The sequence below is a fragment of the Leopardus geoffroyi genome, chromosome A3 (assembly GCF_018350155.1).
Source record: "Leopardus geoffroyi isolate Oge1 chromosome A3, O.geoffroyi_Oge1_pat1.0, whole genome shotgun sequence".
NCBI lineage: Eukaryota > Metazoa > Chordata > Mammalia > Carnivora > Felidae > Leopardus > Leopardus geoffroyi.
Genome location: NC_059336.1, coordinates 45,456,932 through 45,482,012, shown reverse-complemented (window position 1 = coordinate 45,482,012; position 25,081 = coordinate 45,456,932). Strand labels below are relative to the sequence as shown.

At 42.8% G+C, this 25,081-nt stretch overlaps 1 protein-coding gene across 7 annotated transcripts in view; it reads left to right on the top strand.

The window, feature by feature from the left end:
- Nucleotides 1-25,081, top strand: part of RALGAPA2 (Ral GTPase activating protein catalytic subunit alpha 2) — a 324,892-nt gene that overhangs the window by 281,767 nt on the left and 18,044 nt on the right. For all 7 annotated transcript variants that reach the window (XM_045445466.1, XM_045445467.1, XM_045445465.1 and 4 more), the window contains one exon: nucleotides 20,238-20,359. In XM_045445466.1, the coding sequence (XP_045301422.1) occupies nucleotides 20,238-20,359 (122 nt within the window). The remainder of the gene's footprint in view (nucleotides 1-20,237; nucleotides 20,360-25,081) is intronic.

The window sequence follows — 25,081 nt, the reverse complement described above, 5'->3', positions numbered from 1 at the left end:
TAAAATATTCTCTCATTTGCACACCATCCTTGACCCCGAGGGTCCAAGTCAAATACATACTGGGACAGGGGATCCCTAGTGACATGCATACATGATGTCCCGTGAGAGCAAGGGGACCCCATCTCTACTATCAGCATGTGGGCGTGGGGAAGTCTGGAAAGTAAAAGCAATGGAGAAATACAAAGGGAATTTGTAAAGTGACATTTCTAAATAGTCATGGGGAGTGAGCAAGAACAGTCAGAAACATAAGGTCACAAGGAAATCACCCACATACTTGATGAGAGTCAGAATCCACTGTAGGTGGCACTCAAGTTTCCATAATTTAAAATGACTGCTATCCTAGTTTCTGGTCCTCCTATTTCACTGTCTAGATGAGAAGAACATTTCCCTTGAAATGGTTCCTACTGTTGGAGGAAGCAATTTCAGGCCAAGGGACAAGGAGATGCCTTAGCCCTAATCAAGACACATGGCTCTGGGCCAGATGTCTGACCACCACACGGGCTACTGACCAGTCAGCCCCAATGCCGTCCTTCCTTCTGTCCTCTGCTCTCCAGGGCTGCCCACCACAGACCTCTCCCTTGCCAACTGCTCTTCATTTCCACTGATGGGTGCTCTGGTCATGAGCAGCACTCCACCTGGCCCCGGGGTTCAGCACCCATATGGCATCATTCCCCTCACTGCAACATGGCCCTGCAGGGCAGCCCTTAACCCCCTTTCCCAGATGAGGACCTGGGGTTCTGAGAGGCATGCTTCTTGCCTAGGGCCATGTGGCCCCGAACACAGGGTTGGCTTAGACCACGCTGTCCCTCACAACACATAGAGTATCATACTTGTGTCTCTTGTCCCTCTTTTGCTCAGAGTCATGGCAAAGACAATTTTACCCTCTTCAGTGGTTTTTAATGGCACCGAATAGCACGTAATTAAAAAATAAGGATTTGTCAGAAGCTTTATTACCCTTGAAAGATAACAGCTGAAGAATAACAATCCATTCTTATTGCCTCTCAGTGTTTTGATTGTGGAGCAAGAGCCAAATGGATCTTACATGAAAAGCTGCGTTATTTGCCAGTGTTGAAGCATATTGCAACTTCAAAATACCTATCTGTTGACACTAAATGGTCTCATTGAAAATGTCATTCAAAATAACTAATCAATAAAACTTTAGAATTACATACTGATTATTTTATAGATGTGACTAGAAATAAGCTTAGTAAGGTCAATTTTGCCTAAATGGGCTCATTTAAACTTCCCAATCCCTGATATATAAATGAAAGAATTGGATTAATATAGTTTGTTATTCTACATTCTGGTTTCTAATGTCAATCATATAGATAATAATTCGGCTTAGTAGTCACCATTTGTGCCAGCTTAGCTATAAAAATTACCAATTTATTGTGTGCTACTCAATAGCTACTCAATAGGTTCTGGAGGGAGAGAGGAGGATGTAATTTGTCTATTTTAACCGTCCTTGTCAGCAAATAACAGTATTTGGGAATTAGCATGACTATTGCAAACTCTTAACTAAAATAATATTCAAATTAAACTGAGGCAGCATAAGACAGTAGAAGGGGCCAGCACTGGAAACAAATTGGCCTGGGCTTGAGTTCAAACCCTGCTCAACACTAGCTGGGTGGCCTCAGGAAGAATCATTTCCGTTCCGTTTCTGCTTCAGCATCTATGGTTTGAGATTTCCAAGACCATCCTGTGGGTTTATGGCTACGAAAGGGAGAGCAGCAGTGTGCCAACACTGAGTAAGTTGTTCTTATTTATTTCGTAAGGATTGTCTTTTATTCTAAGTGAGGTACTGCCCCACTAGAACTCAGGCTGATTATAATGTAAACTCAGAACCATAATGTGTTTTAGAACCCCCCCCCCCAAAATACTATAACACTTACTGTGATGGTTGAGTATTTTATGTTATAGAAGCCAAGACCCAAAAGAGAATTGAGGAGCAAGAAAATACTTTTTCTATTTTTACATTTGAAGGAAAAATAATGGATCTGTCATAGGAAGCATTAATTAAATATCAGCTGGATGGATGAATGGATGGATGGATGGAAGGATGGATGGGTGGAAGGAAGGAAGAGAGGGAGGGAGGGAGGGAGGAAGGAAGAAAGGAAGGAAGGAAGGAAGGAAGGAAGGAATGATGGAAGGATGAGTGGCAGGCTAAAGAATTGGGAAAAGAGGAACCTGGGCCTTCTGGTATGGATAGGCTACCTCATAGGGCTCATACTGCCCTCCTGATCTGGGGACCTTCAATACAGTTCTGCTTCACATTTGAATTGTGAAGAACATTTCCAACTCTCTTTAAATAAAATACAAAGTCACTCCAAAGAACATTTTCCTCATCTGGGCCATGTCTCATGCCATTAATGTAAAACTGCTGATTTAATGGAGCTGTTTTTGATCTATTAAGAAAAGACACACCTAATTTAATTTGGCTATTTTTCCAAGAATAAGTGTCTTAATTTGCAAAAGGATTTGATTATAATTTTAAGTAATATTGCAGTTGTACTTTTAGTCATGAAGATGATATTGAGTGCCTTTATGGGGCTCAAATGTGGAAAGTCCCAGAGAATTGTATGAGTTGGGAATTTTATCTTTAACAACATTCAGGGCCATTTCTGTTTGTAATGTGACAAATATATTTTAGAATGAACAGGATCTCTGATAGGGAATTTTGCATTAAAAAAAAAAAGAAAGAAAGAAAAGCAGGCAGTTTTCCCTTCAAGTGTGAAGTGGAATAATCCCAGAATATAAAAACATGTAAAACTGAGATACAGACACCCATCACTTTTATCTGTACATTTTCTTTTTAAAACATGTATTATCACGAGAGAATTTCTAATACTGATCTTTGTTCCCCCTGGGTCAGCTTTGTTTCTTCATTTCCTTCTGAATTACTCTGAAAAATGGAAAATTTCTAGATACTCAAATGTACCTACTGAAATATATTATAGATATTGAATGTGTTATCCAAATGTTAGACTCAAATGGGATTGAATTTCCATTCTGCACCTGATGACATATATTCTCCAATTATGAGAGAAAACAAACAAACAAAAATTTCCTTCTTCCCTCTGTCAGTCTACCCTGAGCCAGATTTAGCCATATCTCAGGGAGAAAATTGCTTTCCTATAACTGACAACCTGTAGGGTCATTGGTGTGACCCTGTCTGGTGTCAGGTTGAAAGCCATGGGAGATACCACAGCAGGTGAATGGGAACAACACCAGCAGTATGAGGGACACACATGGTCACCCCACAGTGGCCACTGCCAGATACAGGGTGCCAGGCCCTGGGAGGATGGGGACGCCAGCATATGGGTGAGCCTGCCAGGGTTGGGAGGTAGTTTTAATGAAGGAATGAGTGACAGATAGAAAGAGGCATCTGCATTGCCAAGTGCAAGGACAGCCCAACCTGGGGTACCCTTGCTGCAGAAGTCTTACCCTGCAGACAGGGGAATTGCACCGGTGGGATTTAGTAAAAAAAAAAAAAAAAAAAAAAAAAGTCACCCTGCCCCTGCCCTAACCCACAGGAATTTCTCTCACTGACATGTTATGGCTAGAAATACTTACTTGAGATCCAAGCATTGCAATTGATCAAATTGGCAGGAGGAAAAATCTCTTGAGACAGAGTGAATTTTCTTTCTCCTGAAGTTGTTGGATAATAGCATCTGAATTGCGGGTGCCTGGGTGGCTCAGTCAGTCGAGCGTCTGACTTCAGCTCAGGTCATGATATCACAGTCTGTGAGTTCGAGCCCCGCGTCACACTCTGTGCTGACAGCTCAGAGCCTGCAGCCTGCTTCAGATTCTGTGGCTCCCTCTCTCTCTGCCCCTCCCCTGCTCATGCTCTGTCTCTCTCTGTCTCAAAAATAAATAAAAACATTTAAAAAAAAGATTAAAAAAACAGTGTCTGAATTGTAGGGGGTCTTCCCTTTCTTCCTTCAGGAATGGAAGGTCTTCCATTTCTTCCTTCAGGTTTCTATACAAGCACCAGTGAGGGCACGGAACTGTGCCTGCTATTAGTTGTGGCCACACTAGGCTTTTCTCTTGGAGGGGGGGGGCCACAGCCGAGAGTGGAGGCTCCAAAGTCAGGCTGCTGGGGTGTCTGTTCGGGACCCTGGCATCTACCATGTGAGGGGCCTGGAGCAGAGTACCTCTGTGCTCTGCACTTCGGCTTCCTTCCCTAATGAGGAGAGCAATAGAACAAATCATAGTTGCCAGGACGAGATATGATACAGCCCGTAACACGCCTAGCATGGTGCTTGGCCCATGGAAATCCCACGGCCATTTTAGTTGGCATCACTATCTCAGTATAACCTGTGGTTGATGCCACTTTGGTGGAGGTGCCCCTGGCCTGGGGTAGCTTCCACTCAGGATGCAGTTTGATTCATGTGCCACAGACAGACGCCTCACCCAGAGGGCTGTCAGGATGGGGCTGTTGTAATAGGGCATGCTGCACACTGTGTGTCTCCGAGAGTATGCAGCCACTGTGCCTGACCCCCACACTGGACTTTTCCTGAGACCTCTGCTGCGTTCCTCATAGGGAGTTTCCCTTCCTCCCCAGTAAGCAGGAGTGTGCCTCGCACACACACAACCACCTTGCAGGGTCCTCGGCCCAGTGGAAACAGGTTGTTTCTCCTACCACTTTCATCTACACCGGTGCAGCCACCTCTCCTAGTCCACACTAGCAGCTAGATCTTCATCCAGGCAAACAGTTTTTAACAGAAATGAAATCAGAGTCATTCCATCAGCCCCTGGGAATTTCTGTGACCAATCTTGAAAGCAAAACATAAAAATTTCCCACTACATTATTTAACTTTTATATACATTCTAATCATTGCTTGTTTAACCTGACTGTGACCCAATTGCTGGGACAGATGTAAAAGAACTAAAAGGTGCTTTTTGCCTTCCAGCTGCTCAGAACCCCTTCCCCAGTCACGACGTTAATGAAACTAGTTTGTGTTCCTTTGACCACTTGGGGTTCACTCAGGTGGGTCTGGCCAAGCCTACTGTTGGAGCTGCACCCACACACGTCCCCACCTGGTGCCACCTGGCGTGACGGCTCAACTCTCACATCTACTTTGTGTAGCTTCTGCCTAAGTGAACCATTTACATCACATGCTGTCTTTAATTGCCAGAAACCAGTCACTTTAATATTAAGTGGCAAACATAGTTTTGCTACTTCTGATCACGGAGGAGCTTTGTATTATTAGAATTCCCCCAAATTTCCAGCTAGGTTTTGATAATTGTGACAGTATTTCCTTTTTCTAACTGATAAGTCTGTGGGTGGATTGGGTTTCAAGTGCTGGTCAGCAGCAATAGTTATCCCTCAGGTGTGCTGTGATGCCCTATTTTACCCAGTAAAGCAGAGTCTACACAGGCCAAGGGAGGCCACTTGGCACCCTTCACACGAGCTGCTTTTTGGTTTCTAGGTTGCTTGCCTTTGGTAACCCCCTAAATTTTCTTGGAGTTTCTCCTTGTCATCTGATCATTGGCACTAAGATGAGTATCTTCCTGGAAAATAAGATGCCATTAAGTCATTGTAATGATTTTACAGAAATATAGAAACGCTCCTTGTTTTCAGATATATTTGTGTTTGTTTTTAAATGCTCAAAAGAGGGAAAAAAAGCAAACAAAACTCAAACTTGTAAACATCCTCAAAAGGAGTATTGAAAAATCAAGAAAATCTGTAGAGAGCTTGGTGCAAATACTTTGGGCCAGAAAAGGTACTTCTTCCATGCCCAAGCCCTGTCCTACTTCATCTGGTCCCAGCGGGTTGTTGATGGGCATACAGAGAGCATATTTCAAGAGAACGATAACCAGAATATCTGCCATAGAAGATTATTTTTATCCTTGTTGATTTGGTTCTCTTATTATCATATATCATCATGAATCTGTTTTATTTTTAGAATCAACCTAGATATAAACTAATCTGTAGGTCACATGGAATGCGCCTTTGCCTCCAAAGCGAGAATGGTTAAAGCATAAATATTGGATGATTCAGTTCAAATTACATTCACTAAATAATACCTGTAATGTATTCATAATAACTTTCCTCTTTCGGTTGGCGGTGATAAAGTTAGAGCTTAAAACTCCATGTTTACCGCTATCTTAATCGTCTGCCCTTTTTATACCTTGCCACACAGAGGACTCCAGACATTTAGAGATGGTTCTGCATTTGTAATTGTTTTACATTTAGCTGTGAGTTTTACATGGATGTTGAATGCCAGCAGAATGTCAGCAGTAGCCATTTTCTCTAGCCAAGGCTGAGAGTACATTTTTTTTAGCCCCTCACCTGCCATATGTTTAGAGTGAATGAAAATCTGTGAAAGAGAAACAGTTCGAGCAACATTGACTCCCTTCCTCCCAGAAACCAAGTTATTGGCATAAGCGTGGCAGACCCCTCGGGCTCTCTGTTGTTCACACTGATCCGTCACTTCTTGGGTCATGTTCATCAGTGAAGCAGCCTGTGGAATCCCTGCTCGCTCACTTGACGGCACGTTCTCTAGACGTTAAACAGGCTGAATGATGGGTTTTCTCATCGCTGATGTTTTACTGTCATGGGCTTCTTTCTTTCGTGGTGACTTACAGAAGGTGAGGTGTACCCGTGGCACCAGAGATGGAAGTAGGAAATGCGGTCATCAGGGGTGTGCTCCTCAACAAATCAGTCCCCTAAGAAGAACTGATCTGAACAGAGATCAAATCCATTGCACCCTTGGAGTGTCCCGAGATCCTAAGAGGGAGACCCATTTGTTCCCTGTGCCAGAAGGACAGGGGAGTATGGGAGAAGATCGCCAAAAGTCTGTAATCTAATAGCCTGAAGCAAACCTATTTCTATCACATTTCCACTTAGTGTTATCATTTCCTTGGAATTATTCTTAAACCTGGTCATATGGCTATTTTCTTCTTTCTTAGCAGAAGTGGACTGCTTTCCTTTCAAGGAGTGTATCATTAGTGTTTGAAACCTAATCTAATATCTTATACTTCTATGTGTTTAATTTCCTTTTCCCGAAAATCCATTTTATTTGGTTACATTGTTCAGTAAAGTCATCCTTTTTATCCGTTACCAGGCTGTGACATTTACTTTGAATGATTCATTTATTTGGGATCTTAAACCATCCTAGAATTTAAATTTGCATTATATTGAAAGACAAACAGAATCTCTGTAAAAAATGATGTATGGCTTTAGGCTGTATCTGGCATCTGTTCCTATCTTGATGATTATGGAATTTCATCCATTTATTTAGGATTATTGAGTGCCAACCCAGCCCACCTATGGATTTTCCTCTGGGTGGCAGATACCAGGGAAGATGTGAAGGATATAGAAGTCCATCGGAGCAGAGTTTCCTCCTTCCAGAAATGCCCCTCCCAAGGTTCTGCGATGTGGCTCAGAACCTTCTTCATCCCTCCCCAGTCCCTCCTCCATCTTTCTTTCCTGCGAATATACTTCTGCCCCTGCTGCAGAAGTGGGAAGGTAGGAGTTCCCAGCGGTGCATGCTCTCCTTTTCTCCTCTACGGCAGTCTCCAGACCCATGACTCATTGCTTCCTGTCTGCAGCCCAGGCCTCTCTGCCAGGACACATTTGTCATCTCCCCAGTATTTCTCCCCTGACATCCCTTCGGACCCTTCAGACTCGACAGTTCCCCTTGTCACTTGAGCCTTGAACCCCTAAGTTTTGTCCTGCCTTTTCCCTCTCTCACCAAGAGTGAGCAGCCCTACAGCCTGAAGCCTCCTCTCCCTTCCCTCCAACCCTGCTTTCTTGAGGCCCATGTCACATCTTTCTCCCTGACTAGCTCCTCTTCCTCCAGTCTCTCTCCCTTCTAGGCCCTTCCAACATGTGCCCTCCCCTGCCATTATCTCTCAAGTACTGGCCATATCTTGCTGTTCATCTACTTAAAAGCCTCCACTGATCCCCAGGTGCTAGAGACTATTGTTGCCCCTCCTGCCGTGACAGACCCTTGGCAGGCTGACCTACACCACTCTCCGTCCATGGGTACTTACATAGTCTCTGGGTCCATTCAGTCCACAGGGTACTTACCACCTCGCAGGTTGGGTGTCTGTCCTCCCAGATAAGTTGTGAATGCTGTAATCTTTCTCACCTTGCTTCCTCCAGCTCCTAGAACAGTCCCTGGCATATGGTCTGCTCCTCTGCAGGCATCTTCCATGAATAAATGATCCAGCAACAGTGCCCGGGGGGCTCTGTTCTCTGCCAGGCCACCTCTCCACCTGTTCCAGAGTGTGCTCAGTGAGTACCTTTGCATTAGAAGACCCTCCCCACAGTGTGTAGTGTGTACCACGCATACCATAGGCATTTGTGGGGACAGTTTTTCATTGAGATATAATTCACATACCATAAAACTCCCCCTTTTAAATTGTGTACTACAATGGGTTTTACTATATTCACCAGATTGTGCAACCATTAGCATCATCCAATTCCAGAATGTTTTCATCATCCCCAAAAGAAACCCTGTATCCACTCTGCCCGCAGTCCCTGGCAAGCTCTAATTTCTTTTCTGACTCTGGATTTTCTTTTTCTGGACATTTCTATAAATGGAGTCACACAATATGAGGCCTTTTGTATCTACCTTCTCCCACTTAGCAGTGTTTTCAAGGGTCGTCTGTGTTGTAGCTGGTTCAATATTTCATTCCTTTTTATGGCTGAATAATATTCCACTGTATGGAGAGACTACATTTGGTTTATCCATTCTTCAGTTTATGGACATTCGGGTTGTTTTCACTTTTTGCCTATTACAGAGAATGCTGCTGTGAACACTTGTGGACAGGCTTTTGTGTGAACGTACATTTTTAGTTCTCACGGGTGTAGACCTCAGATTTCCTGGGTCACGCGTTTGACTCCTGAGGGGCTGATGGCCACACTGTTTTCCATAGCAGCCGTGCCATTCCACATCCCACCAGCAGAGTGCGACAATTCCAGGTTCTCAACACCCTCGCCGACACTGTCATCCTTGTCCCTTTGGATGATAACCATCTTAGTAGGGTTAAAGCAGTACTTCAGTGGTTTTTATTTCCGTTTCCCTAGTGGCTAATGATGTTGAGCATTTTTTATATGTTTGTTGGCCATGCATTTGTCTTTTCTGAAGAAATGTCTATTCAAATCATTTGACCATTTTTTTAATTGAATTGTCATGTTATTATTGAATTACAAGAGTTTACATATTCTAGGTATGAGACCCTTATTAGGTAACTGATTTGCAAATATTTTCCCTCATTCTGTGGGTTGTCTCTTCACTTTTTTTTTTCCAGTCTCTTCACTTTGTTGATACATTTTCCTATTTTTTCTCTTTGGTTGCTTGTGCTTTTGCTGTCATATCCGAGACCAGTGAGCATTTTAAAGCTTTATCCTTTGACTGCTGTTTGCCTAAGAAATGAAAAGGTGTTATCACCATCCTCTGCATCCTCTCCTCCTAAAGCTTCTGGTGGTGAGACTGATGGAAGAAATCATCTCATTAATTTCCTCGTTTCGTAAATTATTCTTAGCTGTCCCTTCTCTGAGCTCAGACTCTTTGCAACTGTTGATGCATCTTTTTACTAGGTTTAAAGTATATCTATAGATATATTTAAAACATTTGATTCAGGATAACATTCCTCAATCCACAGCTGTTTTAAATAGTCTCCTTTTCACCAGATTTCTGTGAGCACAGTATCTGTCCTTGTGTGAGGAATGTGCCCGCCATCTTGTCCGTAACACTTTGTTCTCTGCTTCATCCTGGAGGGCTGCTTCCACCTCTGCCTGTGCTCCATTTCCTCTTCCCTCCAAGTCAGGCACATCATCCAACCAGACACCTTCTCTTCAAGACCATTCTCAGAAGTTATGGTCATTTCTAATCTGCAGGTAGCCATCGTACCATTTCCACTTGCTCAACATATATATATCCTGGAAATAGGCAGAGAACAAGTACTGTACAAGCCCAGGGATTAATCATATAGATGCAAGCCAGCATTGACCTCTTCAAAACGTGAGGGCGTGCTGGACTTTCCTTAGTGGTGGCAGACCTTCTCAGGGTGATCTAGAAACCTAAGTGAGGCCACACTGCTCCCTTGCCTCAAACCATTCAGACCTCCTGTCACCCAGACCCAGCCAATCTTTCAAATGTACCTCCTGCCCCTCTTGCCACCCTGGGGTGGGTGCCAATCTCCTTTCACGTCCTGAAACTCCTTGGGGCTCCTTCCAACTCATGCCTCTCTGCACCTGTAATGCTCTCACAGCTGCTCGCCCCCACTCCCTCTTGATTAGCCCCTTTCTGGCCACTGCTTCAGAGGCTTCCCTGCCCTTTCTGTCCTCGCTCTCTACCTGGCACTGACGTAAGGACAGCTCCCCTTACTCTGTGCACCTGTCTCTGCTGGAATGTGGGCCTGCTGAGGGTAGGGGCAGCCCCTGTCGTGTTTCCCAGTTGTGTGCCCATCACCAAGCACTGGTGGGCACTCAGCACATATTTCTTGCACGGATAAGCATTTGAGTGAATGTGGACTTGCTTTCTGAAAATGGCAGAGTCCCTTGAAATCAAGTGTACTGAGCAAAGTAGGATGCTGAATAGAAATCATGCACACAGGCCTGTGTATATATGTAGTGTGTTCACCATTCTCTAGTTCAGCCCATTTTGTCATTCTTAGTGTGAGGTAATTCTAGCAAAAGTATCTTTGTAGGAAGACATATTTTCTCCTGGAGCAGTATTCCCCCACCCCATGGATGGCATTTGTATCCACAGCTTTTCACACCTTTCTGGAAATTTTGAGCTCTCATATTTTGGTCTGTTTCTGGAACTAAGGCCTTAAAAATAGCACTGCCTCTTTTCTGCTTTTTCTGTGTCTGAATCAGATGGACCTATCATTGTTATCTCTAACTATATTATATCTGCCTTTGGTTTTGTTTTTAATGTTTATTTATTTTTAAGAGAGAGAGAGAGAAAAAGAGAGAGAGAGAGAGAGAGAGAGAGAGAGAGAATGCAAGTGGGGAGGGGCAGAGACAGAGAAAGAGGGACACACAGAATCTGAAGCAGCTCTAGGCTCTCAGCTGTCAGCACAGAGCCTGATGCGAGGCTCGAATTCATGAACCATGAAATCATGACCTGAGCTGAAGTCAGACACTTAAGCAACTGAGCCACCCAGGTGCCCCACTGCCATTGGTTTAAAGAAGCTCATTCTGTCCTTACAATAGGTGAGAAAAGATCCCTTTGATTAGTACTATATTCCATTCTCACCAGATTGCCTATTTATATCATGAGATATTTTACACATACTAGAAAATAGCTAACATTTACATAAGTTCTAAAGAATAATAAAACATGCCCCTGTACTGGCCCCCCCATGTGTACTGACCAATATATTTGACCTTTCCCTATGCAGCCTGTTCCCCCACCCCAGATATAATCTGGGTGATAGTTTCACTGCATATGTGTGTATTCCTAAAGCAGTATGTTTTACTTTGCCTGTTTTTTAAATTTATGTAGAGGGTCACCTGGGTGGCTCAGCTGGTTAAGCTTCTGACTCTTGATCTCAGCTCAGGTCGTGATCTCACAGTTTGTGAGTTTGAGCCCCACGTCGGGCTCTGTGCTGGTGGCACAGGACCTGCTTGGGATTCTGTCTCTCCTTCTCTCTGCCCACCCCCCCCCCACTTCTGTTTTCATTCTCTCTCTCTCTCAAAATAAATAAATAAACTTTAAAAAAATAAATAAAAATATGGCATGAGAACAGACACTCAGATCATTGGAACAGAATAGAGAACCCAGAAATGGACCCACAAATGTATGGCTAACTAATCTTTGACAAAGCAGGAAAGAATATCCAATGGAATAAAAACAGTGTCTTCAGCAAGTGGTGCTGGGAAAACTGGACAGCGACATGCAGAAGAATGAACCTGGACCACTTTCTTACATCATACACAAAAATAAACTCAAAATGGATGAAAGACATCAATGGAAGACAGGAAGCCATCAAAATCCTTGAGGAGAAAGCAGGCAAAAATCTCTTTGATCTTGGCCGCAGCAACTTCTTACTCAACACATCTCCAAAGGCAAGGGAAACAACTGCAAAAATGAACTATGGGGACCTCATCAAAATAAAAAGCTTCTGCACAGCAAAGGAAACAATCAGCAAAACTAAAAGGCAACCAATGGAATGGGAGAAGATATTCACAAATGACATATCAGATAAAGGGTTAGTATCAAAATCTATAAAGAACTTCTCAAACTCAACACCCAAAAAACAAACAATCCAGAGAAGAAATGGGCAAAAGACATGAATAGACATTTCTCCAAAGAAGACATCCACATGGCCAACTGACACATGAGAAAATGCTCAACATCACTCATCATCAGGGAAATACAAATCAAAACCACAATGAGATACCACCTCACACCTATCAGAATGGCTAACATTAACAACTCGGGCAACAACAGATGTTGGTGAGGATGTGGAGAAAGAGGATCTCTTTTGCGTTGTTGGTGGGAATGCAAGCTGGTACAGCCACTCTGGAAAACAGTGTGGAGGTTCCTCAAAAAACTAAAGATAGAACTACCCTACGACCCAGCAATTGCACTACTAGGCATTTATCCAAAGAATACAGGTATGCTGTTTCGAAGGGACACATGCACCCCCATGTTTATAGCAGCACTATCAACAATAGCCAAGGTATGGAAAGAGCCCAAATGTCCATCAATAGATTAGTGGATAAAGAAGATGTGATATATATATATATATATATATGTGTGTGTGTGTGTGTGTGTATATATGTATATGTATATTATATGTATTATATGTATATGTATATCATACATATATGTATATGTATATTACTCAGCAATCAAAAAGAATGAAATCTTGTGATTTGCAACTACGTGGATGGAACTGGAGGGTATTATGCTAAGTGAAATTAGTCAGAGAAAGACAAATATCATATGACTTCACTCATATGAGGACTTTAAGAGACAAAACAGATGAACATAAGGGAAGGGAAACAAAAACAATATAAAAACAGGGAGGGGGACAAAACAAAAGAGACTTATAAATATGGAGAATGAACTGAGAGTTGCTGGAGGGGTTGTGGGAGGGAGGATGGGCTAAATGGGTAAGGTGCATTAAAGAATCTACTGAAATCATTATTGCACTATATGCTAACTAATTTGGATGTAAATTAAAAAAAAATAAAAAATAAAACAAGTTAAAATAAAAAAATAAAGGTAAAAATAAATAAATAAATATAAATGTATGTAGATAGAATTGCACTGTACATGTTCTTCAGTGAGTTACTTTTCCATTAACATCGTTTTTTAAGTTTCATCCATACTAATCCACACACCTGTGGTTTATTTTCACTGCTGTATAATATTCTACTATGTGACTACATCTATCAGTAGAACTTAAAAATAGTTTCTCTCTCTTTTTTGACTTTGCCACTGTCTATAGAATATTATAAACATTGTTCCATGTGGGATTGCTGGCCCACAAGTCTGCACATCTGCTGTTTCTTGGATAATGTGAAATTGCCTTCCTGAGAAGTTAAGCCAATTATCTCCTACCAGTAGGCTCTGAGAATTCCTCTGCCTATCCTCTCTGACATTTGGCATTATTAGATTTTTTTGTTTTGCCAGTCTGGTATATATAAAATGGTATCTCATTGTGGCTGTAATAATCCCTGATTATTAGTGATGTTAAGCACCTTAATATCCATTCATAGTTTATGTTCTGGAAATGCTTGTGTATTTTGCCCATTTTAACTTTTTTTTTAAATTTTTTTAATGTTTATTTATTTTTGAGAGAGACAGAAACAGAATGAAAGTGGGTTCGGGGCAGAGAGAGAGGGAGACACAGAATCCAAAACAGGCTCCAGGCTCTGAGCTGTCAGCACAGAGCCCGACGCAGGGCTAGAACTCACAAACTGCAAGATCATAACCTGAGCTAAGTCATATTCTCAACCGACTGAGACACCCAGGTGCCCCTGCCCATTTTTTCTGATAGATTTGATTAGATTTGATTCTTTTACTGATTTCTGGGAGTTCTTTACATGTTCTGGACATTTACCCTTTGTCAGCTGTGTGTGTTGTAGATGACTTCTCCCACTTTGTACCTTGTCACTTTTTATAGTATTGTGGTAAATAGTAGTTTTTAATTTGAATACGCCCAGATGTACCAGGCTTCCCCCTTATGGTTCATGTTTTTGTTTCTTATTTAATGAATCACTCCAAATCCCAAGGTCATAAAGAATTTGCCCTATACTTTTCTTCTGGAAGTTTTGTATCACTTACTTTTTTATCTATGCAGATTTTTACTTCAAACTGAAAACTCCCTAATCTCTCCTTATAAGCTGCCTTTGCTTGAAATATATCTAGCAGTGTCATAACCCAGAGCAATGGGCACAAATCCTAGGCATTCAATAAATATTGCATAAAGCACCTATAAGCTTAGGTAGTATGAGTGATGTAAGGATGAACCTGACCCATACAGTATAATACGGTATACTCATAAGGAGTATAATGGGCTAAATCGTGGGTGCCAGAAAGATATGCCTAATCCCAGAACCTGTGAATGTTAACTTATTCCAAGAACGATCTTTACAACTCAGTGAAGGATCTTGACATGAGAAGATCATCCTGGATTATCCAGGTGAGCCCTAAGTCTAGTAACAAGTGTCTTTATAAGAGACACACGAAGAGGAGGAGGCAGTATAGCCAAGGAGGCAGGGATGGGAGTGATCAGTCACATAGAGCCTCTGCAGGAAGTAAGGCCCTGCTGACACATTGACTTTGAACTTCTGGCCTCCGAGAAGTGTGAGAGAACAAACTTCTGTTGTTTTAAGCCCGCCCCCCGCCCCCTGCCCCCTGCCAACCAGTTTGTGGTCATTTACAGCAGCCACAGGAAACAAATGCAAGGATATTTAAGATGAGATGGTCCTACATGGTAACTACAGTCAGGGCTTCTCTTTATTCCACTGTCACACCCTCAAGGGATGGATGGAGCAAGCAATGGTGGCAAACTTTGCAAGTGCCACGGCTTCTCAGAGGCACATGGGGTTGGTCAGAGCCTCCCAGGCAGTGCTGAAACTTGGCTTCCCTCCCCTCATAGACCACTGCCATGGGAAATGGAGTCTACAGAGTCACAAGTGCGACCAGCTCTGGGTGGGCTTGTGTCATCAATGAGGGGCTGCATGAGTTAAGGAAAACCAGGGATAGGTAGGAAAACTGCTGCAGGACACACAGATGTGACATCAGAAGGCTCTTCCAAGTCTGCTTTGTCAGGCTGGGCCTCGTGGCCACTCCTGGGAAATTTAGGGAAGGTCTTTCCTTAAAAGAAAAAAAAAATAGGGGCACCTGGGTGGCTCAGTTGGTTAAGTATCCGACTTTGACTCAGGTCATGATCTCGTAGTTTGTGAGTTTGAGCCCCACATCTGGCTGTGCTGACAGCTCAGAGCCTGGAGCCTGCTTCGGATTCTGTGTCTCCCTCTCTCTCTGCCCCCAGTCATGCTCTGTCTCTTTCAAAAAAATAAATAAAATTTAAAAAAAAATTTAAGGAATAAATAAATAAAGCAGAGAAAAGGGTGAAAATCCTAAACAGCAGTCAGCAAACACATAGCATGATTGAGTAAAAAGAAATGAAAATGAGGTAATTGTTATTTTTCTGAATTTATAAAGTCAGCATAGTCTATTGTGGGTGTCGATGCAGCTTAAGCCTATGGACTCAGGTTGATTTTTCACGCCCATATAGATTTAAGTCAGTAGTTTAGCTCCCAACCTTGCACGAAACCCCAGACTTAATCCTGTGTACTTTAGAAATCAAGCTGAAAGCAGGAAAAGTTAGAAGACCTCGGTTCTGGTCCCAACTGTACCACTGAGTAACTGTGACTCTGGAAAATCACTTGAACCCTTCACATTTCCACTTGCTGATCAGTAATGTGGAAGCCATGACACTCACCCCAGCTCACGAGGGTCTAGCATAAAGGAGGCTTGCTTGTCCTAGAGACACAGAGGTTCCTCCAGCTTATCCACTATGTTCTTTCTGGGAGATGAACCCCTAAGCCCATATTAAGTGGGGGGAAGGAGCGGGCAGTCCACATCTCGCATGTTTCTATTGTGCTCTGGAACCTGGGTCGTGTTGAGGCTTCAATATGCGATTCCATCTGGTCCTCTGGGCAGCCCCAAGAGCAGATGTCAGTGTCCTCGCTTTACACATCAGGCAACCGAGGCTGGGGCTATTGGAACAGCTTGTCCTGGGTCCCCCCATGGTAGCAGGGAGAAAGCTGGAACTCAAACCTAAGCCCCTCTTGTCTCCAAAAGGCAAGCTCCTTCCTGTCAGACAGCTGCTGCCATTTCTAAACATAAAAACAAATAATCAGAATAAAGTTGGGGAGTTGGACTTGTATTCTCAGGCTTTTGTAACCCAGTTGAATTTGTCTTGAGGGTCTCAGAAAGTTCTCCTGGAAGTTTTTGATAAAATAAAAGTGGCAAATACATATTTATTCAAGTAGAGGGATATCAGTAATTGATAAAATTCTTACATCAAAACATAGACACAGCGGGTCACTGAAAAAACTCAAAATATCTAGGAACCAAGATGGATTGCTAGGTAGTAATTTAAATGTTCTCCGAATTGAGTAATCAAAGGGAAAATTCTCTCTTTAAAAAAATACTTGTGTGTGGTTTTTAATGAGATAGTAATTTAGAACAGAATTGAAGTTTTACATTTGTTAGTGGACTTTTTGAGAGAACAACAGAGCAGTGGCTAGTATTAAAACAGGTATTGGATTTGTGACCAGGTGTCTCTTTAGCCACCTGCTTTCAGCCAGAGGCACTGACCATCCACTGCCTGGCATTATTACAGCATTCGGTTCATATCTTAACATGTCTTACACAGGAGAGGAACCTTAGAATAGCGTTTCGATGTCTAAATTATAAATGCCTTTTTTTTTATTTATATAGAAAACAACCAGCATTGAAGCCCTAAAGATATTAGATAAGAAAATGTCAGGGGTGCCTGGGTGGCTCAGTTGGTTAAGTGACCAACTTCAGCTCAGGTCATGATCTCACAGTCTGTGAGTTCAAGTCCTGCATCAGGCTCTGCACTGATGGCTCAGAGCCTAGAGCCTGCCTCAGATCCTGTCTCTCTCTCTCTCTCTCTGTCTCTCTGCCCCTCCCCCACTAGCACCCTGTAACTCTCAAAAATAAATAAACATTAATTGCATGGGTCCACTTATATGCAAATTAAAAAAAAGAGAAAAGAAAATGTCAGGTGATGCTGCTTCTAATTGCCCTTGTTAGTAGTTCTAATAAATTCAGTTAAATCCCAGAGCTACGTACATTCTTTAAAGCTACTAAAAGAAATGATTTTTGGCACCCTGAGCTCCTTCACTGTTTCTAAACAGTGCCAGGATTGGGGTGGTGTTTGTTTTCTTTTTGTCATGGTGTTTACATGCCCTGGCGTGGGCCTTGAGTGAAAATGCATTTGGTGATCTCCTGGTCTCCCTGCAGTCCCTAATGGATGTTTGTCTAGATGACAACACCCAGTTTAGCGCTGTTAACGCTCCAATGACAGCATAGGACCAGCCTGGGGGTGGGGGAGTGTGTGCTACGTGTGACGAGGGCGTGAATGCAAGATTGGGAATCTTCTGTGAGGTAAACACTTCCTCCTCTGGTATCCAGTTTTGGAAGCACCTTTTTGTGCTGTCTCCCACAGTGCCTTCTTTGAGGAGTCAGACCATAAATGTTCAAGTCAGAGAATCTCAAAACTTGATTATCACCCCCGGTAACTCAAGTGCTGGACTTGCTCTTAGGAGCCCAGATTTCTCAGCCTTGACAGGGACAAGCTTACCAACTGGATAGTGTCATTCAGGGAGAGGATGACAAGCTGCTGTCTGAGGTCAATTTCTGTGGTATTATACATGACATCTCTTTGTAGGGTTGACTGCGAGCTTGATTAACATCGCAGCCACTCTTGCAGATATGTGGCTTCCATAGCACATTTAGCAAAATGCATCCACTCTTCTGTTTTGTTCACCATTGTCCCAAGCACTGTATGTGGATGTGTTGGACGCAGTGGGGCCTTTCAGGAAACAGCAGGACCATTCTAGGCAGAGCATGACAGGTCTTTAGAGGGCCGCGCCTGCACTAACCCGGGCCCTCAAGCAGACTGCGGTCTGAAAGGGGGAGCCATGAATTGCGTGTTGACAGCGGGCCACGGCTGTCCTAAGGCTCAGGTGGTTGTCAGCCATAAGTTTAGCTCAGCTCTTTGAGTAATTTGTCACGCCTCGCTCGGCCCCTGCTGGGCCAGCACGTGCCAGCTTAGTGTCAGAGTGCCTGTTCGCCAGACGGCCACTCAGGCCTAACGTCCTGCTGTTCCCTGGACCAGCGGCTTGCTGGGGACGTGCACGGAGGGCCGAGCTGCGCGACAGCCAAGTGCTGTGCAGAATAAGCGTGTTCATAATGAGACGTGAATGGCATTAGTGGGTCCCTCTAGAATTGGGCCTGAGAGGACGCCTCTCACTGTGGAAGTTTGGCAGCCTGTTCATCAGGGCGAGTCACTGGGAGTTCAGCCTGCATTCGAGAAGCCGGTTCAGACTCCCACCACCCAGGCCTTAGGCTGCCGTGACTGTCTGCATAAAACACTGTAAATTCATCAGAGGGGCCACTTTTGAATTCTTTTTTAAAGTTACATAGAGCAAACGTAAAGAGAAATTCTGGAACAGAGCTGCCCCATAGCTCTCGCCACGACAAAGGACGAGTTTCACATCCATGCAATCCAGCACAGCGACCCCAGCTGCATGTGGCTGCTGGGTGCTTGAAATACAGCTAGTGGGACAGAGGAACTGAATTTCTATTTTTTTATTTTAATTAATTTAAATTTAAATTTAGATAGCCACATGCGGCTCATGGCTACCGCAGTAGACAGCACAGCCCCAAGATGCCTCTGGTCTCATGGTGTAAAAATCTTCCTCTGAATATAATTAAAGGGGGCAGAAGAGGAAGGGCCTGCATTGGGAAATCCATATGCATACTTTGACAAAAGAAAATAGAAAAATATTTTCCAATCTTAAAACACATGCTTACTGAAAGCTAATCGGAAAAGCATAATTGTCACCAACTTTTATTTTTAAAGAGGCTGTTTTGGAAAGATAGTTTTAAAATACGGTGAGAAATGCTAGGATTACTTTTGCTCTTCCAGAGCAGCAAATAATGAACTGATTGATGGTGATCCACATTCCCTGTGTTCCTGGAGAATTAGCATGATTTTCAAAACGACTAAAACACATCTTTTAACTTTTGCATTGATAACTAGGAAGGGGAAAATGAGACGTCATGCCGACTTCCCCAACTGTTAATTCATAAAGTCATACGCGCGGTGCCTCCATCCGCTGTCGAATTGTTCTGACGTTATCCTGTTATTGGAAGTGCATGATTCACCTTCCGAGGAAACAGAAGCCATACACAAAAGGGGAAGATTTGCTTTCTGCCCTATGAAAGGCTGCCACACGCAGGGGTCCTATTAAGACAGCTGGAAAGTTGCTTCAGCGTGTTACGCTTGTAAGTTTTATTGGTGACTGGTTTTTGATTACACATTTGAATGCGTGTGTTCCAGACTGCAGTTTTAATTAAAAGGCAATAGTCTTTTCTTTTTTAAATTGCATTGTGCACTCTCTGCTAGAGTCCCCCACTTATTAGTTCCTATTTTCTAATGCTCGTAGCCTGTCCTGGCCTGAGGCACTTGTGCCCCCTTGGAGCATACCTTCCTGGCCTTCCCTCTTCCGTGCAGGGTCTTTTTTTTTTTTTTTTTTTAAGTGTACACCAATTCTTGCTTCAAGTGTCAATTCATTTTAAAGGGACTGAGAAGAACATTCTATCCACTGACCTAGGAAGGGAAGGTCTGACATCGTCACACAGTCGTCAGTGGAAAGAGATGCCGTCACAATCAATGCCTCTGTTTTTGTTTGTTTGGATCAACCTTAATGATTTTTTGCTATGATTCTATAACTATTGATGTTCATATTTTTCAGTAATACTGGTGTTGGATGTAACTGAAGTCTAAGAGAAACAGGTCTCAACATCAGAATCTTACCGTTAATTATGACTTCTATTTAATTCCCTGGCAAGAGGTTAACAGACTTGGAAGGTACTTTCTTCCCCCCGCCACACACACACATAAAAGTTGCATAACCGTATTCAAACCAGAGTGAACCATGTCATTGTTATATGTGTCGTTCCACATGCACTTGTTTCCTTAATCAATGACTGCAGCTACGAAGAGAGAGCTCTGTACCTCGAAGCAATAATTCAGAACCACCGAGAAGTAATGACGTTTGAGGATTTCGCGGCCCAAGTCTTTTCTCCCTCGCCCAGCCCCTCCCTCGGCGGAACGGGTGAGTGTCTGCATTATTCTGCCCTCCCGCGCTTAGGACCCACTCGAGCAGCAGATGTACACCTGTTTTTCACAGATAAATGCTTGCAAATTTAAGAAGAGCATTCTCCCTCTGAATCAACTAATGAATATCAAAAGGAATGATGACATTCATTTTAATTTGTTTTGTATCCGAGCTGTTCACTCAGTGCTTTTCTTCAGCTATCCTGTTAACCCCCGAATCTAGCAAGGTTAATGAACTTTTTCTCAGTAATGTGCTCCGGTTCATTCAGGAGTGTAGGTTTCTTGCTGAGCTGGGAATATGTTGTTTAAAAGCGATGCCCGAATCAGTGCTTACTTATCAAAAAAGTGTTCCTCACAGTTGAAGCCGTTGCTACTAATGCTAAATGGGGATTATGCTGCCAAGATACTCGGGTCAGGGATTAATGCAGGAGAGATGGAAGGACAGTGTCCCCTGGTCCATCATTACACCAGAGCCGCGTGCACGCTTTCTCTCTGGAGTGGCCTGTGTCACAGGGACAGGCTGCCGACCAGCGCAGCACCTGGCGTGGAACCTGTTTAGAAACTGGCTTTCAATCATTTTCATTTATTATGCCAATGGAATATTTCAGAAATTTCCATGAATGTCCTTGTTTTTAGGTTTTACTCTTTTTGTATTTCCAATTCAAAAAAAAAAAAAAAAAGGGTACTACCCCTTAAACTGATTATATGATTACTGTGGGTTTTTTTTTTTTCCCAAAGAATAGAATTACTTGTGAATTTCTGCATGTAATTACAGATTAATTGCCTTTCAGAGAGTAAATGGGATATTTAGTCAATGCATGTTGAAATTCTCAATGAGGGGCTTCCTTCTTCTTCCACCGGTGTAGACACAACTGTTAGCATGCTTAATAGATTTCTAACCTGTGTCAATTGTCTCTGAACACCGCCTTACTTCTCCAATTCTGACTTGTTACTAAATATCTTACACACAAAGTGAAAAAAAATTAAATTCAGTGAAATAAATCACTTACAAATAAAATCAGCCATGCATCATTGTTTAACATCGCTGGCTTCAATCCTTGCCTCTCCGAGCTTTGTTGGGAGATAAGAGGGAGAGGCTTGCACTTTGCACAGGGAGCCAGGAGCAGCAGGCAGAAGGCCGGGGAGATAAGCAAGCTGGCCGAGGTGCTGGAGCCGGGCGATTTACATAATCACGCCTCTGCTTCCTGGTGAGGCGTCAAGAAACACAGGGATGGCCTCTATTGATCTTTGTTGAACTGGAATACTAAACAACATGAGAAAGCTTATAACTTAAAGCTTTGATTAATGTTTCCTACATTAAAAAAAAAAAAGTAGAACAGCTGTGAATTGAATTCTTTTATACCCTCTGCCAACATTCTATCTAAAACCAAAAAAAAAAAAAAAAAAAAAAAAAATCAGTTTCAAGGGAAATGGAGATTTCACACCACTCTGGCTAGAGGTTGAAAATCATTTATAGTGTGTAGGTGAAAGAACATGAAGGATCTGTAGCAAAGCTAATTTTTTAAAGATCGCATTCAGCTCTTTTTCATCCTCATGAGGTCCTGGGACTTAGTTTTTCTGTGCAGGGTTTTGTGAGTTGTTGGGGTTTTTTTGTTTGTTTGTTTTTAACTCTTAAGAAAGGTTTTTGTTTCTTTTAATTAGAAGAAATGAAATAATAACTAGGTATTGACATTCCTTAACTCTTACATTCTTAAGGCTCTAGATTAAGATGTTCCTGAAACAAATATTGATGAGCTTTGTTTTGCATGCATACTTTAGCATCTATGTAAATTAGTTTGATCTTTTCCAAAAGTTCATAATTATTTAAATCCATCCGAATGAGCTAGTGTGTAGGTAATATCTTAAGTGAGTCTCCAGAAGTGATTTGGGTTTTTCAGGACCTGGTATTTGGAGGCAATGGCTAGCAGGCTTCTTCAGAGCATCACGTTGCCAAGGTCACTTAGCAGATAAGGGTCTGACAGCTCATGAGTGGGCCCTGGGACCCATACAAAAGGAACATGAAACCAAACATGGGCTATCAAGACAAATGCCGTTTCTTCCTCCTTTCAAATTGTTTGCATCCACATTACATTTCATAATGTTTAGGGTTTAGAGCATTCCGTGTTGAATGATAAAATTTTTGTACACATATCACACCAGTCCATGAATGCAATTTTAAGTCTGGGCGGCATGTTCTCTGTCACCACTTTGCATATCTGCCCACACCAAAGATGAGGAAGGAACTGGAAAGGAACTTGATGCAAACTGAAATCTGGAGGCAGTGCAGTGAGGGCGGAGCATTTCCAGACCATAAATAGGCACATTTTCAAAAGCACATCCTCCGCTCTTCACATAGCAGTTTTGCTTTTGAGGAATCCCTATCCCAGCCTATTACCACTTTTACAGATGAAAACATTTTTCATTTATTCGGTGTTTCCTATTTTCTCGGGACAAGTACAGTCAAACCCACATGAGCCAGCTAGCTTAAACTAAGAAACAGAGGTGAACTCTTCTCTTCCAAGCCGCAAGCCAACTGGAAAAATTGACCCTCAGCCGCTTAAGCCCCCACAGTGCACTTAGGACCCAATCAGACCGTCTCGGCCAGCAGTGCCATCAAAGCAGGGCCTTGGGCTCCTGCTCACATGCATATGCACAATCTGAGGAATTAGGGGCTCCCAGGTTTTCTTTGTATCCTCCATGCAAGGGGCTTTGTTGTTAATGCGGAGGCAGAGTAACCTGAACCCTGTATTCCTTCCACACTGTGTTTGTAGCAGCAAGTAGCTCCCATTTCTAGAGGGAAGGCCTGTGATATCAGCCTTGGAGTCCTATGCATAAGTAGGAAGTGTGCTCAGTGGGAGTGGCTTGTGCCCAAAGACACTGCTGTTGGAAAATGCCTTCTCTTCAGACTCCCCCTGCCCCAGTGCTGTTCCTTGTCACGGGAGGCAGCCAGAGAGGGGCACACCGGCCAAGTAAATGTGTTTCTCTTCATGATTCACTGTCAACCACTGATGAGGATGTAGGGTCTTTAATTGTTAGCTAATAGGTGGGTGCTCCACTTCTTAAAAAGAGGTTTAAAAAGAAACTATTTTCCAAGTCAGAAAATGTTATTTTGAAACACCACCTACCACATACATATTCTGTCTACTACTTGTACTCATAATACCTAGTACATCGTAAGTATTTGAGCTGCCTTTTTTTTTTAGCCCTGTAGTTTATGTTCCTTTTGATTCCTTCCTTATTGACCAGCAATTTCTGAAAGGTAGCCAGTGTTAAAATATTTGCTGCAGTTAACACACACACACACACACACACGTGTGTGTGTGTGTGTGTGTGTTTACATACATATATGTTTTATGCAGGTATACATACTCATTTAACACATACACACATTGGGGTGAGGGACTTGGCTTGTGTTTTCATGCATGTTCCTAAGGAAGGGGGGGCTGCAGAGAGGCCTTCAAAGGGTTAACTGGAATGGGCACCCTCGACTGCTGGGCGGGGCTGATGTAATCACTGCAGCTCACAGCCAAGTGCATCTGTTCACCATGAGGTCATTCTTCTGCATGCTAATGATTTGGAAAATCAAGTCTAATGTTTGACATTATTGGAAAGGATATAAATAGTATAAATCTTTACCTTTTGGAAGCTGGTCTTATACACAAGAAGAGAAAAAAGAAACTTTAGCTTGGACCTGAGATTTTGTTTTTTCCAAGAACTGCTTTAAAGGTTGTGTCTAGATCTTAAAACCTTGGAGGAATCCACTTGTGTCTGTTGATAAATGAATCCCCAAATCACTATTACAGTCACAGCTAGCAATTTGGTAGTGGAGGACTACAGGTATGTCTGATTTAATATCTGATTTTAAGAATTTCCAAGTGCCTTGGTTGGAACCTGATAAAGACTGAGTTTTTCAAAGAATGTCCCAAAACCGAGTTAAATGAGTTGTTCTCAGTATACACAAATCAACAGTGTTTGCTGAAGATGCCAACACTGTTTTTGGTTCCTTTCTACCTTAATATTCCTGTAGGGAACCAGCAGAGGGAGCACAAATCTTTGTTTATTTGTGAGCCCTACATAAACACATTTGATTCCTCCAAGATGTGGTGAGACATACTTTCACCTTTATGATAGGCTAGGTGGTAAAGGTTCCAGAATTTAGAGCAAGTGGGAGGAAACTCCTCATTCGGCTCCACCCGATTCTGTCATTCTTGATGTAGGTCATATTTGGAGCTTAACCCAGATTAGTCTGAGTCGGTCTTAGGAGGTTGCCACCACCATTCCTATTCACAAAACCGTAAGCTTTCAGCGGTCAAGCTCAGGAAGTGGACATGTGCCCTCTTGGAGAGGATTATTGTGCTCACCTACCTAATATAAAAGACTTTTGTAATTTTCTTCTACAACAAAATCAAATTAAGTTCATAGAACCTATCAGAAGACTCTGCCTGGTGTCACTGGATCATTCCAGTGACCCTCATAAGACTTCAGGTGTATTGGTCCCAAAGTGAAGCTGGCAAGTGGATGCTACACAAACTACTTTTGTAACTCATCAGCCTTTACCTAGAGGAGTTCACCGGCTGGACCCCCGAACCATACACAGTAGCTTCATGTGCCAGGATGTTGCAGGCTTGCCATTCTGCACACAGATCCCCCACGTGACCAGTTTCCTGGCAGTTAGCAATCAGGCTGATCCCCAGAAACTGCACAAGGGAGACTCTAACTG